The 19,674-nt window shown below is 39.1% G+C and overlaps 1 protein-coding gene across 1 annotated transcript in view; it reads left to right on the plus strand.

Moving 5' to 3' along the window:
* The window catches only part of LOC120734953 (protein kinase C epsilon type-like), an 89,535-nt gene that overhangs the window by 48,437 nt on the left and 21,424 nt on the right, over positions 1-19,674 (plus strand). The window contains exon 11 of the mRNA XM_040034082.1: positions 18,822-18,976. Coding sequence (XP_039890016.1) covers positions 18,822-18,976 — 155 coding nt within the window. The remainder of the gene's footprint in view (positions 1-18,821; positions 18,977-19,674) is intronic.

The raw sequence follows: 19,674 nt of genomic DNA on the forward strand, positions 1-19,674 counted from the left end.
ACAACTTCTCATTGTGTTTTGGATCAAATCGTCTTCAGGTGTCATGTTTTATATCTGCTGAATGCAACATTTTATGAACTGTGCTGCTAAACAGGCATCTAAGAAAGACTTTTAAGAAAATATTTCAAGCAGCTTTAACACTAAAGCAGCGAAGCACCAGTCTTCAGTCTTCTTGCTCCCTCATTCACAGGTTACTCTGCTTTCATCATCTCCACTTTTAGCGTCTTTATCCATCAATACTTTAAGTTGGCTGTGACAGACAGACACACAAAGGGCAGCCGTGGGTGGGACGCCCCTACATGGGCAGTCCTTTCAGACCTCTGTATGTTTTGTCTATTGTGCGTTACATAAATGTTCCTGTCGGGAACCATATAGTGGCTTTGTACATGCACATGTGTGAGAGCGTTTGTATTTATGATAAAGCTACTTCCAGGTGTGTCCTTTCTAAAATGCAGAAGAGAGCAGGACACATAATCCGCTGAGGTGCAAACTTCTTTCTGATCAGCTTGAACCTGAAGAGGTTCAGGTGCTTTACACAAGCTGCACACACAGTCAGCGAGGTAAGCATGAAAGTTGGAGAGGTTTTGTTATTTAAAAGAAAAAAAGCTGAAACCTTTTTTTTTTTTTTTTACAAATACAGCATCTCTTCAGCTCTTTCCTGAAATAGCTAAAACCACTCATCAGTGTCAATGTGCCTTCATGTGTGCACTTTCACAGCCTGGTGGAGCTGAGTACGAGAATGCAAATGTTCTGCTGGATTTATAAATGCTTTGCCATCCCTCTTTACTGCGAATTACAATTTAAAGTCTAATCATGTCCATGTGTGAAAAGCCGAGGCAGCTGTCCAGTGAATTTACACTGAGTGAGTGAACGCCATGTGTTCTGCCTCCTGCACGCTCTACCAGACCATTTAAAGTTAACACCAAGGGTGTCAAAGTCATTGTAGTTGGCTCAATTTGACCTCAAATGGTCTAGACCAACCATTGTTCACCTTTAATGAACCATCATTTTACCAAACAGATGAAAGATAAACATCTCTACTTTAAAAATCTCTATTTTTCTACTCTGAAAAAGTGCCAATACATGCACATTAAAATTTATGGATCACAGTACATCTACAAAAGTTGCTGTGCTGCTTATTTATAACCCATGCAACTTCACATTTGGAAGTTTTTTTTTTTAATGTGCATGTATTTTCACTGCTATTTAGCAACACTAGTGACCCCACATCAATACTACCAGCGCACTTAGTTAGAAAATTGGAGTTATAAATGACTTTTCTGCTTTTATTCACACTTTTCAAAAAGCAATCCAGTGCACTTTTGTTCTTAGGTCCGCATGTTTGACGTTGCTGGTTCACACCCTTGTTTGAAACAAACAGAGTCTTTTGAGTAGTGAGGATGCATCTGATGCAGAGAATTTCCCATCATGTCCAACATGTGAGAAAAGACAGCCTGCTGGCTCTGTCCCATCCCAGTTCTTCCACCAGCATCCAGAGTTCAGCCTGGTCACACAGGAGCCGTAAAATCGTAAAAGCCTATGATGCATATCTCTCACACTTTGGTGTCTGGTGTGATCGGCAAAATAATTTGATCCATTACTGACCTTTGTGTCTTAAAAGTGAAAAATAGCCATTTCATGTTCATGTAGATAGACAGGAATCAGTTGTATGAGATAACACAAATGCAAAGTTTTTGTGGAAGATGGAAAATAAAGAGAAATAACAGATTAAAGGTCAGATAAGATGCTGGGATTAAATGCGTGAAAACGTCTTTGAGTTCAGCTGAAGGTCCTGAAGGTGCCATTTGAATATATTGGTTTCAGTCGTTAAAACAGTCTTTAAAAAAGTTACACTATATGTTCACTACATGCACTGTACACTATAGGTCTGCTGTAAACGAGGCATTTATTTTAGAAGACTTGCTGTGCAGTTCTTACAGGTACTAACAAAGCCTACTTCTGAGAATTCAGCTTATGTTCCAGGAAATGATGTTTTGACAGGAAATGGAATATACACATACTGCATATGTGTGTTGTCTGTATAGCTCTGGTCACAAGTTCACAGACACTTGTCACGGCCATAGATGTCATGGTAATTTTAGGCTTTCTATGATTTTTTTTGGGGGGGGTATGTAATTTTTGCAGGGTGGAGTGATTCTATAGCATTTAACTTTTATGGTTTTATAAAACAATCGGGTGCACAACTTTGACAATATTTAGAATTATTTCTAATCCACACAGGGTCAAAATGATATACATACACATTATATACATAATTCACATTAATGGTCAGGTTCCACTGCATGTGAGTTTTTCTCAGTTTGTTATATTTCATATTTCAATCATACCACACCACTGAACTTTACTTATGTGGAATCCTCAGTTTATAGAAGGTTGTGCCTCTGACATAGACTGTTGTCAGTTCAGCAGGTAGCTTCCTATCTGCAAAAGTGGATGGATAAATAATAAATGCATGGATTTATTCTCTTGCTGCTCTCTACATTGTTTTAGGGATTGGTTTGCTGAAATAGTTTCCTTATCTTCACGTGGTATCGTTTTTCTTCCATTCTTTCTGTCATCATCTCTGAAGAGATCTGGAAAGAATCAACATTTTTCAGAGTTTCAGTTAAGTATCCACTCTAGAATTGAAACCAACCATCTTTAAGTTTTGTGATCTGGTCCAGCTGTCGTCACTGGACCGAAGTTCAGGGGAGGTTTCGTGCCTCAAAGTTAGGTTAACATCAAAGTAAAAAGTCAGAAGTGTGAAAGAATCCTTAACCTTCTCATTTAAAGCAACATGACCTCACTTTCGGGAATAACTTTCTTTGATAAAACAGCGCTTCTTTGTTCTTTTCCTTTTCTGTGTCAACAGACCATCAATTGAGTAGCTTCTCAAGGTGTGTTTGCTGCTGCCAGTGATCCATATACATACTATTTTTAAGACATTTCAGGGGGCTGCATGACCTTTTTTTAATGTTTTGAAAGGAGGAGTGTCACCATAATCACCTTCTTTATAGTTAAAAATCTAGAAGAAGTAGACAATTAAAAAAATGTTTGAAAGGAAGAGAATTATGACACACCGGTAAAGAGATTATTTCACCTGCTTCTGCTTCTACTTCTCATGTTTGAACATACATTGCAAGATATGCAGTGAAAAATTTGGAATTCTGCAGGGGACCGGTGGGAGCCAGATATGTCAGGGAGGAGGCATAGAAGATATTTTGCAAGCTGCATCTGTATTTATTTTCTCTGAATGCTCTGGAAAGTCTTACACTAATTGATGGCGTTTCCTGTTCAATTTATTTATTCCTGTTATTTTCCTCCAAAGCGAACACAAACGTGTGTGGAGTCGACAGAGACGGAGAGAACGATAGAAAACGTCATAGAGACGAGACTGCATTGCGTATTTGTGTCTTGCATTATTTCGTCTTTATTTTGTTCTTCCTATTTTTTTCTTATCAGATTCATCCTCGGATGCGCGCACACACACATGCACGCACACACACACACACACACACACACACCCACCAGCAGTTATTGAAACTGTGTTCTTGATTGAGACAAAGGGACTGCGATTCTTATGTAACAGCTTTGATCCTTATCAGTGATGTGTATTCCATATGTTGTGTAACCCCCACCTTCATCACCTGCCTCACCCAACTGACCCCATCTACTTCCCCTCACCCTCCCACCTCACTCTTCTTAGAACACGCACTGAATGCTCTGTAAACAAGCCCACATTTACATCCTGCATCTACAATGACACAGACACAGCAGCGGTGTCACTCTTCGCCTCTTGCAAAATGCCAGTTCCACTCAGCCTTTCACTGGGCTGATCTGTATCGACTCAGTGTGCTAGTCTGACCGTGACGATACAATGTGGCACTGATTTAAACTGAAGAATTTAATCCAAGAGATTTATTCTGCCGTTCATTTTAAGTGTCTGCAGAAGGATTTCTGTTCCTTGTGGTGTTTTCACCATCCGTCTGTTTTCCACTACTTGGAGTTTAAGGCGAGGCGCCTAGACCTCGCTCTACTCAGCCACCTCCTCCAGCCTCACTAAGGATGTGTTCAGGAGGTGTGTTAATCAAAGGCCTGAGCCACGTCAACTGGCTTCTTACTATGCAAAGACATAGCAGCTTCCCTCTGAACCTTCCCCAATCACAAGCTTCTCAACCTTTTTCTTGGAGAAAGCTTCACCACCTGTATCCACAATCTTATTTTTTTTGATCAGTACCCAAAACTCATGGCCATAGGTGAGGGAAGGAACATTGATCTACCAGTAAATCAACAGCTTCTCCTTTATGGTCAGTTCTCTCTTCACCACAGCGCACTGATACACTGTTTGCACTGAAGACGCTGCCTTCAGTCCATCTTCCCTCTTCCCGACTTCTAACAAGTTCCTGAGATATTTGAAGTCCTCAACTTGAGGCCCTGACTCATCTCCAGTCCACCCTTGTCCAAATGACAACCATGCCTTGGTTTTGCAGATGCTACTTTTAATATAGCCTACTAATTACTTGTAGGTTATACAAAGCTAGAAGCATTACTTCACTTTAAAATAATAATTAGGATTTTTTTTTTAAAGAACCCCCCGAAAAAAACTCTTATCTCACCTCAGTAACCAGGTCTGTCCCTTTAACTCGGTGAGGTCTAAGGACGGGACGCTTCAGTGGCCTCTACCTGCAGGCCTCCGGTACACAAGCCTGTCCAGACATGTTGTGCCGTGCACAAATCTTTGGTGATGAATACATGGAACGTGGTTATGCAAGTGTTTGTGTGTCTGTCTGTCTAAGAGAGATTGTGCTAATTTGAAATATTTTTTTTTCTAAAGTGATAACTGTAAAAACCTCCGTCCATCCATTTTCTTTGATTTATAATATTTATAGGATTTTTTTTTATTTAGTGCTTGTATTGATTCATTTTATATAAATGTGAGTAATTCCAAAATTTGAGAAAACTATCATTTGGATTATTTATTTTTGTTATTTTACTAATTGTTTAAGTTATTTTATTATATTATTTGTATAAATCGATTTTGATAATTATTGCGGTCGATTTTTATATTATGCATTTTTATTCAATTTAATTTTAAACTTCTGACTACATTAGAAGATATCCCAAAACCTGATGGAGGCACTGAGTTCATGGTGACATCACTATGCCTAAAAAAGTCTTTGTACTTTGTGTGACCTATGTTCTACCTACAACCGCCCCACCCTCCTCGTTCTTCTTAATCGACTGTGGGATCACAACCGTTCCCCTATCGGCCTAATTACCGCTGAGAAATGTAAATAACATTATACAACAGTAGCGCCAAGGCCTCGTTCTGCTCGATACACTGTGAGGCTGAGAAGTGAAGTCAGAGAAGGAGAGGACGAGGAAATGCAGATGGCGAGGAGAGCAAACTAGAGATGATGAGGGGAAGACGTGAAAAAGTCTTTTTTTCAGTATTTGTGATAACAAGATGGCTGGTGGTATTTGTGTTGTTGTTTTCTTTTTGCCAAAGTGAAGGAAAGATTACATAAAGAGAAGCAGACGTTGATACAGATTGGTTTAAAGGGGGAAAAAAAGTAGCTGTGATGCAAAGAGCCGGTTAGATTGCAGTGGAGAGCGAGTGTTTTTTAATGAACTCTAAGAGGGAAAGATCAGAGGAAGCAGGGATGGCCAGAAACCAGGCAGGTACATTAATGAACCTTTGTTGTTCGGTGCTTGGACAGAGAGCGACAGATGGACTGACACAGAGCGATGGAAGGACGGATAGAGATGTAGACAACCAAAGAATAGCAGACACAGACTGAGGTTTAGAAGACTGAGAGCAGAGATGAAAATCAGTCAAACTCAACCCATGTGTCTTACTTTTTAACATCTGTTATATCTGCAACTATTGACATTCACATGTGGCGACATAAAAATTATTTGTATTTATCAATTTTTTGTCCTATTGTATGTAAAGTGACCACCTTTGCTTTTGCAGTAATAATGGATAAAGCAGTTTGATAGATATCAATCTTGCAACCTTGTTTTGGTCATTTATGTGTGACACTATGTCTCAGCTGAGCATCGAGCTCATTAGCACTCCTACTACCACTCCTTAGGATGTACTAGACTTACTAATTCATGCTTATAAGCTCTGCTTTTGAGGACTTTAACCTGTCACGACACAGCGGATGCCCTTTTTGTCACTGCCGACACTTTTCTCAAACTCTTCAGCAGCAGTGTTGTGCACAGTTCAGCTGAACACTGCCCCCCGTGGCTCAGATAACACAGGACATTATTCACATTAACTTCATCACAGGCTTTGTGACAGGGTTATGGCTGGGGTCATATCTTCCCCTTTATATGGAATTTATACATAATTTAGTAATTGAAGAATTGCAAGGCCAAACTGTACCTCAGAGACTTTGATTGAAAGATAAGATCTTTTTGCTTTTGAAAGTTATGCTTGTTTTGCTAAAATGCAGCCTAAACCTAAACCTACCTGTGGTTTAGCAGTGACCTGACCTGCAAATAACTTTGTGTGCATGAGGTTGGGGGTGCAATATCTACATCTACATGTGCTTTTATGTGGACAGTAAACAGTCATAATATCTAAATACAGACAACCTAGTAGCTATTTGTGGTAATAGCAAACTTATTTTATTGTGAAATTTGAACCTTTCTTGCAACTAAGCTAAGTTAAAGCTAAAGATGTGTTTGCAGTCTTTAATGTCATGTGAGATGTAGATGGTGAACTAGACCATCATTTGCATTTAGATTTATATATTAAATATAAACTAAGACCAGCACCTGATGTTACACAATACAAATGTAAGTTGCAAGGCCTGTTTTGACACCCTTGAACTGACCCCATCTCTTCACCTTAGACTGACTGTAAACGCTCACACACTCACAAAAAAAACTTCAAACATATCCACCCAGACTGCCTTCCCTTCCAGGAATAGTCTACTTCTTATCATTATGACAAATCTTCAGTGGTGTTCAAGAGAGCTGGGTGATAGTTAGACCCTTTACAAGTCACTGTGACACTATTATGTGAATAGAAGATGTCTTCTGAGCGTTTCTTCTGGGCAAATTAACTTTTCAATAGACGGATCAGTAGTAACAACCAGCAACCTGATGCCAGCTCTGTGTTTATCACCTCATCAGTACAAATTATTTGGATGTGTGTGTGCGTGCGTGCGTGTGTGTGTTCTTGCACTTCTTGTGCAACCTTTAAAATGAGAGCATTTTTTCCTGTCCTCTTTTCCCCAAAGAGCTTTTTGAAGACTGCAGTGGGGTTAAAAAAGCATCTCTGACACAACCATTAACCCGATGTCAGCAGTGTCATGCTGCTCCTTTCTTTGCACAACAGATTTTACTGGCACCATTTTTGCACATTTTCAAATGAAAAGAGGAAAGCACTGGTAACATTGACAGTGCTGTTATTACAATCGCATCTTCACCCATCCATTTTTTAACCACTTATCTGACTAGGGTGGAAGGCAGCTGCGGCCAAGCCTAGCTGGGCAGAAGGGTTCAGCCTCACCAGCCCATCATAGGGTTTTTTGTCGTAGTGGACTAATGTAGTTAAAGTAGATTTTTTTTCATTAAATATCATGTTCTGTCTCTTCCTCAGTTTATGTTTCATACTTTTTGCCCTTTTTGGTTTCTTGGTACTCCTGTTTTCTGTATTCTTTTGCCCCTCACTCTCTGACTGGTTGCAACAGATGGCTGCCTCTCCTAAAGGGCCGTTCACACAGAGATGTAGTTGTTGGTTGGTCACTAAAGCACAGTCCAGGCTCCGGTTTCCTAGGTAACCCTCCAATGTATATACTACCCTGCCATATGTCTGTCAACAGTGTCCTTAACTCTCATTGGTAGTTGCTTTAGTTGCTCGCTTTGAAGTTGAGAAAACCTTATCTCAGGACCTCTGCACCAGACCGTCACCTAATGTGATTGACTTTTTGTGTTTTCTTCTCGTCATGTTGCTGGTAATCCCTTCCTCTGTTGTAGCTGTTCTTCCTGATTGGGAATCTTCGCGTCACTGGGACGCTCTGATGTTGTACGATGATTACTTTAGTACATAAAGTAACTTGAGATGATTTTTGATGTGTACTTGGGTTAATTTCACTTTGCAGCCAGTCAGAATTTGGCCTTAATGTAGCATCCATCCCCGTGGTTGTTGGGCAACACACTTTTTGCTTGTACAGGCCTGCGCACAGGTTTGTGTCCTCAGCTTTTGCGTTGGTTAAATTCCCATAATCCTACTCCTAGAGAAGGCAGAGGGAGCCATAAATACAGTTTAATATCTTTGAGCGTTCAAGAAAACCAAGAAAAAACATGAGGAAACAGGAGAACCAACAGGTGAACCTTCTCGCCGTGAGGCGAACTTTTGCACTATTGTGCCAACCCATCAAAGTACATATTTGGCTTCATCTGTCCCACTCTCTTCTGTTTTCCAGTTATCCTAACATCCTTATTATGCCACTTGTTCCCTCCATCCTCCTCTCTTCCTCTTGATGTGCTGCTGACACGTTCTCACTCTGTCCACACATTGAAGATGTGCAGGGAGTGCTCACACATGTATGGATGAACATTGTCCTCACAGCACTTTTTTGTTGCTTAGAGACAGAAAAAACCTTCACTCACAGAATCATCTGCCTCTTTGTCCAGTTCAAAATCACACAAAACACACACGGTATACAGTTCACCTGATCGACCTTTTATAGTCACCTGACATTCCTGGAAGTCTGTTTCTCATTAAATGAATCACAGTCAACTACTTACCTCCTTTTTTTTTTCTTTTGACCAATGAAAAACAAATCAGTTTTACCCCGGTTCTTTTTATTCCTCGAGCATCCAGAGACGGCACCGGACTCAGTAGTCATTTTCACAAAACTTTATTCATCTTTACTCATCTTTACTCATCTTCATTTATCCTCATTTAAGCATGCATCTTCTAGAAGGGAAGACTTGCCAGGCTGGTGCCCCTCTGCAAAATCTTCACCCCTTTGTTAGTTACAGCCAGCTTTATAGAGGCGTCCCCATCATAAAACCCCCCCACGGTGTGCTGCAAACTCTGTGTCTGTGTCTATGTGAGTGCTCGTGAGTGACTGTGTAAGCATACCTTTGTGTATGTGTGTGCACGTGAGTGAGTGTGCGTGACAGTTAAAACACTGTGGGTGTAGGTGACTCCCTAGAGGTCATAAAAACCCATCTCCCTTCCAGACCACAGTTATCCAGTTACAAATGTTGAGACCTTTCACAGTTCAACTGGGGGAGGGGTCTTCTACAATCTACTCCTAACTTCATGACACAGTCAGGCCTTTATTACATTGAGGGCAGTGTCAGTGTCTCTACAATAATTCTACATTCTATGTTAACACATTTCTAAACTCTAAAATAAGCTAAACATTTCTACACTTGTCATTCATTCATTTATTTATTTATTATGGGAACAAGGAGTAAGACGATATTCTGTGGGAGAACCAGCAGCCCACACCAAGGATTTAACTTCTGTCAGAGAACTACAGTGAGGGTGAATTTAGTGTGTGAGAACAATAAACACACACAGGCACAACATTCAGGTTGCCCGGCCAAATATGTGTCAGCCTTGAGCAGTGCAGAGTTGTTCTTTACAAAACTACAGTCATTAGTAGAGGTATGTTTGCTGTTCTTGGGTTGCAGTTCAGGCATAGACAAACATGTAATTTTATACTTGAAACCCTTACATAATGCATTCCTTAGACCTCAGACTTGATGTTTACTTACCTAAACCCAACAGTGGTAGAGGTGGCAGGTCAGAAAGGATTAATATAAATCAATTTTGATGTTAAATCTTATAAAAGATTTTTTTTTGTTATAAAGTTTGTCTTTAGTTTATGATGACATGTTTTTTTTAATATAGTTATTGACATAATTTTTTATATATCTGTGCCAAAAACTAAAGTGGCTTAAACTTGCATTCTTTCTAATAGCCAGCAGGTGGAGAAAAAGTCAGATTCTAAGAAATTCTGTAAGAAAATTACTTTTTTGATATAGTATCTCAGGTTTTTCTAAAAAAAAAAAAAAAAAAAATTAAAAAATTATGGTCCAATTAGTGAAAAATAGAAAATAAATCGAGCTATGCTTTAGTGCATGTCTCTCTGTTTCTCAGTTTGAGCCTGGAATATATAAGCTTTTTTTAAGAGCAATACCATACATCACACAGTACCATACAAACTATGCAATGTCCACACTTTTAAAATGAGCAAAGTATGTATTTTATGGCTCTGTTTTATTTTGTTTATCTTTTTATCTGCCATTATATATATTTAGCATGTGTTGGAAACACTGACATAGTTGTGGCTGAAATGCCAAACTAGTGGATGACTATGACCGTCTTTTATATACAGTCTACAGTCTGTCCATAGAGTCACATCATCTATAGGCTGCTTCCAAAACTCTAAATTGCTGCCAACATTTGTTCGTATGATTGAGTCAATTACTGATTTCTGGATGTTGTATTTTTGTATTAATATATCCACCTTAAGCCACAGCTTATTAAATGTACATCTCACTATATTTAATTTCTGCTATTGGTAGCTTTTAATAACATTGGATAGTAGAAGGACATTTGGAATACAACAGACATCTAAAATGATCAACATTTCTCAACTTTAACTTCCATTTGCGTAAAAAAAAATATGTATGAAACCCTTACTGCATTTTGCATTGCCCTGTATTACTGCTGTTGTGTGTTTATACATGCAGTGATTGATAAATATGAGGAACAAATTAAATTGAAGATTATACAGACTCAAGGCAAAGCCAAGAATGCAGGAATGATTTTTCTACTAAACACATTAGGGTTTAATATGTTTAACTGATTAGAATGCAGAATTTTTGAAAGCAAAAACAGGTTCAGTGGCCACACACACAGAGTACACTCTGTCCTCCAATTACAATTATTTCCTTTTGCAAGGAGAAAAAAAAAAGAAAAGTCCAGCTCTTCTCTTCAAGTCAACATCTGCGAAAAACACATAAATAAAATAAAAAGGGAAATAAAAGGATGAATCAAAGTTTTTTCTGAAGAGTAATTGTCACATCTGGAGTGAAAGTCACTTCTCAAAGTTACCATATAGCATTACGAAAACTCTGATTACCACAAAACAAACTCAGGACCCAGATTCTGTTGAATGAAATCACCAAGTGAATCTTTACTGGTTGCCTCTGTGTGGTAATGACCAGCAGCCAAACGGTAATGGCTCATAATGTTCCGAGGAAAATGGGGCAGCAATTGAGTTTTTTTGTTCGTGCACGGACAAAAGTTCAAACCTCACTTGTTGTTTTTTTGTTCCCCGTTTTTGACTGACTTTGATGAAAGTGTTTATTTTAGCTTCATGTCAGCCGTTCATATTTTCAGGAGAGGAGAAGCAGTGCGTTACAGCTAACATTTCAACAACTGGAGTGGTGGAAAGTAATTCAGCAGATGAACTCATCTTATCTAACATTTCTATAATTAGATCTCAGTTTTAAGGGCAATGTGAGCACATCAAAATTATTGCAATTTAATAAACAAATATATGTGTGTATATATATATATATATATATATATATATATATATATAATGTATGTATATGTATATATATGTATATATTAGGGGTGCAACGATACACAAAATTCACGGTTCGGTTCGGTTCGATACTTTGGTGTCACGGTTCGATATTTTTTCGATACAAAAAATAATGTTCATGCCTTTTTAATTTGTCATTTATTAAATTTTCACGGCACATTCCGCACCACATCTCTGTGCGTTCATCATTTGTTTGAAGCCAGCTCACCTCCTGCAACTACTTTTCCGAGAATACGTGCTTCTTTTGTGGTTCGGACTCCTTCTGACATTTCTTTGGAGGTGGAGGAACATCACAGTAATTGCTTAAAGGAGCTTCTTCGACATCTTTAAGAGTTCTAAACAAATGTCTGTCCTCCTCCTGAAAATCTTATGTACGCAAACACGCGTTGCAACTTCTTATCTTGTGTGCGTTTTTTATTTTGACAGCAATGCGCACCTGCGGACCACTTATGTGCAGCCCTGGTTATTTAGCTCGTCATATCGCAGCCACAGAAATTCTTTTGTCCATGAAACCATAAAGCTGCACTTTCTTTTTGCCTTATAGTCTGATTTGTCATAACTTTTCCGTTTTGTGGTAAGCTTTTCTTTGGCTGTCACTTCTTCACCCTGACCTGTCTTATTTGGCTCAGCAGAACTAAAATATATATGCTGCTGGTTTTACACACGCACTCACATAACGCTCAGCGATTCTCTGCGCGATCAACCTCTCACATAGATTTCACTTGTCATGTTTGCATAGTAAGCTAACGATTGATAAGACGATGTCAGAGGAATTGGTGCGCAAATTATCATCACTCACCAATCAGTACTGTCGCTCTCTATACACAGTTCGCGCGATTGCAAAGTGAAAGCAAAAAACAAGCGCAATTTCAAACGCGATTTCAATATGTCACATATTGACAGTGGCTCACCGATGCTAATGACATAATTACCCAGCTACATTTCCGAAAGAATGCAAAAGCATTGACATATATTTTTCCTTCCTAAAATAGCCCGACGGGCAGGGCAGAGATAGATTTTGGTAGCCCGACTGGAAAAATCGCTAGCCCCAGGACGTCGGGCTAGCGATTTTGCGAGCCCTGTATCTGATTGAGGAATCACTCATCTTTGGAAAAGAGAGTTTATTACAGAGAAATGTCTCTTTCCAAAATAAAAGCTATACTATACGCTTCTTCTGGTCTATATTCTCAGCAGCATATTAAACATATCAGGTCCCCATAAGGAGAATCATGTGCTAACGGCTGTCTAAATGACTCGGGTAAAGTTTGTAGCATCCGTGCTTGTTGTTTTTGTCTGCTTCCACTTGTCTTTGCACTAGGATGATGTCGGCGTAAATGTGCAGTCATATTCGTTGTGTTCCCATTAGTGCTGTCAGCGTTAATCTCGTTAAAATTACATTAACGCTATAACGCGGCAAATCTCTGTTAACAAGTTACCGCGGATCGCCCCGTGCATGGGGCTGGACGGCGTCAACACGTTAACGAGCAAACTGCGCTAACGCACTAGTTCCCACCAATGTAATTGAGCATTGCGTGGCACAGCTGACATACTGTTTTACTTTTGTCCATCAGGGTCATGCTTCACATGAAAACCAAAATAGTTCCAAAGGCCAGATCTGAATGAGGGTGGGGGAGGTTCAATTTCGGGTAGCGTTGAGGCAGCTGCCATATTGCAACGAGCTTAGCTTCTTTCTCACTAGCTTGCGCTGCGCTCAGTGGATCTGCGCTCGACAGTGCAGCCTAGGCGGAGTAGTCGAACGCATATCCACTGAGCGCTCAACACAGACAGCATCGTCAGAAGAAAAGTTGATCAAATAAATCTCAGTGGTGTTCATTATCCTTTTTAAAGCCGTATAAGCGCGGTTAGCTCATTAACGCGTTGACGCCATGCAGCCCCACGCACGGGGCGATCCGCGGTAACTCGTTATCAGAGATTTGCTGCGTTAATGCGGTTATGGCGTAACGTCGTTTTAACGAGATTAACGCTGACAGCACTAATATATATAAGTGTGTGTGTGTGTGTGTGTGTGTGTGTGTGATTGACTGTGTGGTCACAGTACAGACAGTATGAGGTAATGGTTTGGGCGTATATAAGATGCAATGAGATTCAAGTTAAGACTTGTTTAACAGCAGGCTGGCACCAAGAGGGCTCATACACACAAACTTTAGAAACACACACACAAAATAGTCGGATAACCATCAAGACCTTATTGTCAGCATTATGTAGAATGTAGTGAATCGTCTGGCCGTGTGCCTCTAAAATATGCCCTGACTTTGTCTCTGTGTGTGTGTCTGTGTGTGTGTGTGTGTGTGTGTGTGTGTGTGTGTGTCTATGTGTGCGCCCCGTGTGTCAGAAATGGGAAGCCAGTATCTGTACATTTGTAATTACAGTCAGGAAATGTTTATTCATGTTTGATTGGGTGGGACCAGCTGGGACTTTGGGTACATTTAAACAAACTATTTCAACATCCTGTTTAAAGTCGCTTTCAGGAGGAGTGGAGGGAGGGAAGAAATTCTCTCTGAGGTGGACTATCGGCCACTTATGTAACACGAAATTTTGAGGCCTCTTTAAACTGATAACAGAGGGGAGAAAAGAGCCCAAGGTTGGCTTTAAATATACATGGCATGAATGTGACATGTTTTGGTGAATGGCCAAATTAATTTTTTTAATCAGTTCCGATCCAACTAAAGAAAAGCAACAATACTCTGCAGACAGTATAACGCTTCATTATGGAAGGTCCCTAAAACTCAGTAGCAATCCTGATTTCATGGCAGTTAAAAAGGATTTAAAAGTGTATTAGTATAGTAACATATACCCACTGCTAGTCAGGACCCTTTTGCATCACATTTTAATGGACTTTGTACCTGCTTACAATCAGTTTCAGACTTGTTAGGCAGTGCTACACAACACAACACAAAATAAGGTATAACATCTACATAGGGACAGAGGTTGGTAAGCTAAGAAGACATGATTTTCAAATGCTGTTTAATTAAGTCTATATCCAATTTAATCATTTAAACCGCAATCTCAGCAGGTCAGCAGACCATAATATTTACCAACACCTGGTACCCTTATCATACCCTTAGATATGGTCAGCGTTGACATATTTCATATAGAGCGTAATATTTTAGCTCTTGTAGCCTTCATATAGTTGCTACACAACTGCAAACTGTTTTGAAGTCGAAGGAGTTCCATCGTATCTGTTATACTAACCTGCCTACTGGAAATAATGATAGCACATTAACTCTTTCACGCATAGTGGTCACTACAGTGGCTATTCAAAGGCTGTTTTCTTGTATTTGTGCCAGTGTTGATGGTATACTTGCACATCAACCAGTACATTGGACAGTGATGTGTCCCTCCATACCAAATTCATAATTCAGATATGTAAAAAAACTCACGTTTAAAAAAATGAAGTTCAAAAATCTTTTTTTCATGCCTGAAGATGAATAAAAATACTTAAGAAAAAAAATCCTGATTGAGGTTGTCATAATTCATGCATGAAAGGGTTAAAATGGTCTTATGAAGTATCTGTATATGAGAAGAAGAAAAGTTCGCAGTCATCTGCAAAATACCTGCTAATGTACAATTTTTGCATCCGAACAAAATTGGACTTCCTCGTCGTCTAGATTCAGCGACTCTCATGAAAGAACAATCAAGTCTTTGAAGCTCTGTAACTGCATTCAGTTAAATTTAATTCAGTTCAGCTTTTAATAAAATATAGCACAAATTTACAGTATATGTCAGCGCAAGGCACTTTACATCATAAGACGCTACAAGATTAGAAAGAACACCTAATAATTGTATGATTCCCTAATGAGCAAGCAATGGGCCACAATGGGAAGGAAAACTCCCTTTTAACAGGAAGAAATGGTGGTGTATGGCACTGGGATTGGCACAAGCAGGTTCATCAATGGGTACTGATTTTTTTGTTCCCCATTTTTCCCCATTTATCTGTGGAAAGTCAAAAGTTGTGATCAAGATAAAAATTTGAGAAACAGGTAGTTTCTCCATCTAGCAACAACCCTCACCCTTGGGAAGCTTAGCACTTGAAATATAAATTATTTGTATTTTTTATTTTAAAAAAGGGGAACCAGAGGAAGGTTAATGTATATCGGTAGAAAGGAAGCATACAGTTGGTGACTGTTGTTTTGTTAGAGCTGCAATGGTTAAAATGGAATTGCCATATCTGGTTAATATTGCTATCAGAAGAGAAATAAATCTGTGCACTGTTTTATAAATTTCCAACATTTTGAATTGAATTGAAGTTACCACAGTGTTTCCAAGTGTCTAAAACTCAAGTGGGAAGAATCATTGAGAAATTCAAAGAGAGCCACACAGTACAGAACAAGCCTGGCAGAGGTAAGAAGTCAAAGTGAGAAAGTATCTAAAGACCCCAGAACAGCCTACCTTCAAAATTTTTCACTTACTAAGAAATGTCACTTCTGCAGAAGAAACACCCTCAAACCAGGCTGAAGGTGAAGCACAACCTGGAGAAAGATTATGGTGAAGATCTGCCTCCAAAAGACCAATAGGAAGGTTACTGACTGGCCTGCATGACGCCCCGACTTGAATCCCAGTGAAATTTTTGAGGTGAACTGAAGATCAAGATCTATGCAGGAAGACCAGCAAATCTAGAGAAGTTTGAAAGATTCGCCAGAGCAAAATAGTCTGGGAGTACTCGGGAGAGAAGGATGTGAGACTTCAACAAATGATTGCACTACAACATAACTGTCTATTAGTATCACAGGGCCTAATCATTTTGACGCTGGTAGTTTTCGATTTTTCTCAGATTCATTTTGCTTCTGTGCAAATGTAAGCATCCAAAATAAAACCAGGATGTTTGGAAAAGCTGTGCTCTATTTAACATCACTTGGGAAATACTTTAAAAAAAATCATATTTGGAGGCTAATAATTATGTCCTCATCTGTAAAGTGGGTTGGGAAAACTGGGGCAAAGTGGTCAAAAAAACTGAAAACTTGTTTAGTCTCTAATTTTAGATTTAAGAAACAAGAGGCTTTTTTATGCCATAAACTTTTTCAATTCTCTGGCTTAATGATGCTCTCATAAATGTCTGTTGTCCTTATGTATTTGTTTACTTTAGCCCATTAGACATTTACAGTCGCTTACAAACCTGCAAAGACTGAGTTGCACCTGACAGGTCGATTGTGTCACATTCGCTGTCTATTCCGAGACTATAAACCAAGACCAACTGCTTTTTTAAGGTATTAGAAAAATGTTCCAGCTTTTTGAAATGTTCGAAACAACAAATCAAGATGTGTCTTTCTTTTAGAGTGACGACTACCTTCAAAATTTTTCACTAGTTCAGGATCAGCAACTCAACACTCTGTCTCTTAAAGTGCAGTCCAAAGCTCTCAAGATGTGTTGCAAGGCAGGCAACATAGACAATGACTGAGAATTAATGTATCCTGTGGCCAGTTATGAACACTCATTATGGCCAAACATACAGACAGTTGTTTAGGTAAACATGCCCCAAATATCCAGATGGCGACAGGTTTGACGTGCATCTGATGAGTTAATGGAGCAGGTGCTGTATAAAGCCAAAGATGTTCAATGTTCGTGCTTAATCACTGTTCCAATGCTAATAAGGAGAACTCAGTGGGTGTGAGACAATCATAAAATTTCTACTTCTTCTTTGCTGTTGTCTTTTTTAAATAACAAAGGGTAGAACATGCACAATCATTGTCATGCAAATTAAAAATAAAGGTCATGCCTAAACCCATTCACAGCTAATTGCATTGGAGAGGAAACTGCGGTTGTTTGTGCAGCTAGCTCCACAGTTTTAGGTACATGCAAGAAACAGAACTTTGTTTGCTCTCAATGTAATGAAACACACACATATAGAAATGCTTTTGTCTTTGTTCTACAGAGTTTACAGGATAAATTGGTTTTGGGTTTTTTTTACCTTTCCACATGCACATATTCTGTTTACATACTTCCTGTGTCTCAGATTCAGTCTTTGTCGCTCTTTACAAATCCTATATACGCCTCACAGCCGGGGGTCTCCTTTAATGTGGTGGAAACACAGAAGCTTCAGATCTGTAGCTCCGTGTCACCTTAACAGCTAACGATGTGAACCCTGAGGCCTCACACAATGGCTCTGACGGGCTCCTCCTTGTTTCTTATATACCCAGCTGTTTATATCACAGCACCCTCACTGCACATACTCTCTCTCTCTCTCTCTCTTATTTCCTATATGAAGAAAGCGAGCTGGAATTCAGGAAGGAGGCCGTTTGTTTCCCCACGGAGCCCATTTTCATTACCAAGAGAATAGGGCTCAGAGGGCGTGGTCTACAGCAGTGTGTGTGTTGTTTTTCGCCTCTGTATGTGTGTGTATCGCAGGAAGGGGTTCTATGGAAGTAGGGACAATTAGTGGTTGTCACATAGCAATCTGTATTGTTTTTCTTTCTCTACTCAGGGAAATTTGAGACAAAATCCAAAGTGTCTTGTGTTTTTAAAAATGGGTTAAATTTACAACTAAGATTTTCTCTCTGATTAATAAACAGTTCGTGTTCCATTTATTGTTTTCTTCTAATGTCTTGATTTAGGCAGATGTGATATGAAAAAATTGTGAAAAACAGAATGTTTGAACAGCTGGTGGGCGGGGCTGCTGTGCTCAGCCAGAGCTGTGTACCTGTGATGATCATATGAGAGACTCCAGGATATCATATAGAATCAAGAGCAGAAAAACGGTTTGAAAATGGAACTTTTGGCTTACAGCGGTTCTTCGTACATACAGCGACCTCATTATTTGAAACGTTTGAAACATATTTAAAATGAACATCCGCCAGTGTAATGGTTTTCATTAGACAGAATATAAAGAAAAGAATAATAGGTTCCTTTTAAGTTTCCAAAAAATATGTAACAGAAGATTTAACAGTTAACTGTAAACGATTTCTGCGTAGTTTCCAAAACTCAATTAATCTAAAGTTTTGAAAATATTCAAAAGCAAGTGTATACAATGTCTTTTGTTTTAATGACTGTATATGATTTATGAGTTTAAATTATTTATTGTTAATGGATAAATGTAAAAGCACTAGCTTAAAATCAAGGATCTTAAAAGAGGAAGTGCTGCTCTGTTATTGCCATGTTTCATTCACAAAATTACCAACGTCAGTGAGTTATGTTGATATTTTTGACATTTTCGAATTGAAATATTTACACAGTTACTGAATAAAGTTCTTTTTCACCGTCTTCCCGCAGGACCGCTTGTTCTTTGTGATGGAATATGTTAATGGAGGAGACCTGATGTTTCAGATCCAGCGATCGAGGAAGTTCGATGAGGCACGATCTCGTTTTTACGCCGCCGAGGTCACATCTGCCCTGATGTTCCTGCACCGACACGGAGTCATTTACAGGTAACCGTGATGTGCTTGTTCGATTAACAGGAGACATAAGAGAATTTCTGAAAAAAATCAAAGAATGAAGAAAACTGCAGCAAAGCCTTCCTTTCCTGAAATGTACATTGGTCTGAGTAGGTGTCAGAGCGCCCATGTTCTAACAACACATAACATGTTTCCATTGTTTGGACAGTCATTCAGGGGTGGGTGATTCACAGAATCACTGAGCACGTAATTTGTGAACTTTGTTGTCAAACTGCTCAGTGGCTGCACATCATTCTGCTGGTTTGAAAGTTTCTGAATGCACGAACCATAAAAGGTGGAGTGGTAGGTTTGAAAATATATTTAAGAACCTTTAAATATGTACTTTTGAGTTTCCAAGGTGGAAAACACAAATGACCAAATACTTTACAACTATTGCTTTGTTTTAATACATATGCAGCACAGTAATTAAAAAACATAAAATCTTGTTAAAGTAATATTTTTCCTCTGTGCCAAATGTAGTTTTATCTGTTTATTGATAGTGGCTTTGGGGCAAGAACCAGTCCTTGTCAAATTTTGCTATACGGTGCTAGGTAACCATTTAATTTGACAAAAATGCTGCATAACATCTCTTCTGTGCAGTTTGCATGCTGTCACCATGCTTAATCTGGTTTACCTTTCTATTATTATTTTGTCATTGCCCTTGGCTAAGGCACTAGCATTTGTCCGAAGTT

Source organism: Simochromis diagramma, unplaced genomic scaffold, assembly GCF_900408965.1.
Source record: "Simochromis diagramma unplaced genomic scaffold, fSimDia1.1 OVJJ01000176.1, whole genome shotgun sequence".
NCBI lineage: Eukaryota > Metazoa > Chordata > Actinopteri > Cichliformes > Cichlidae > Simochromis > Simochromis diagramma.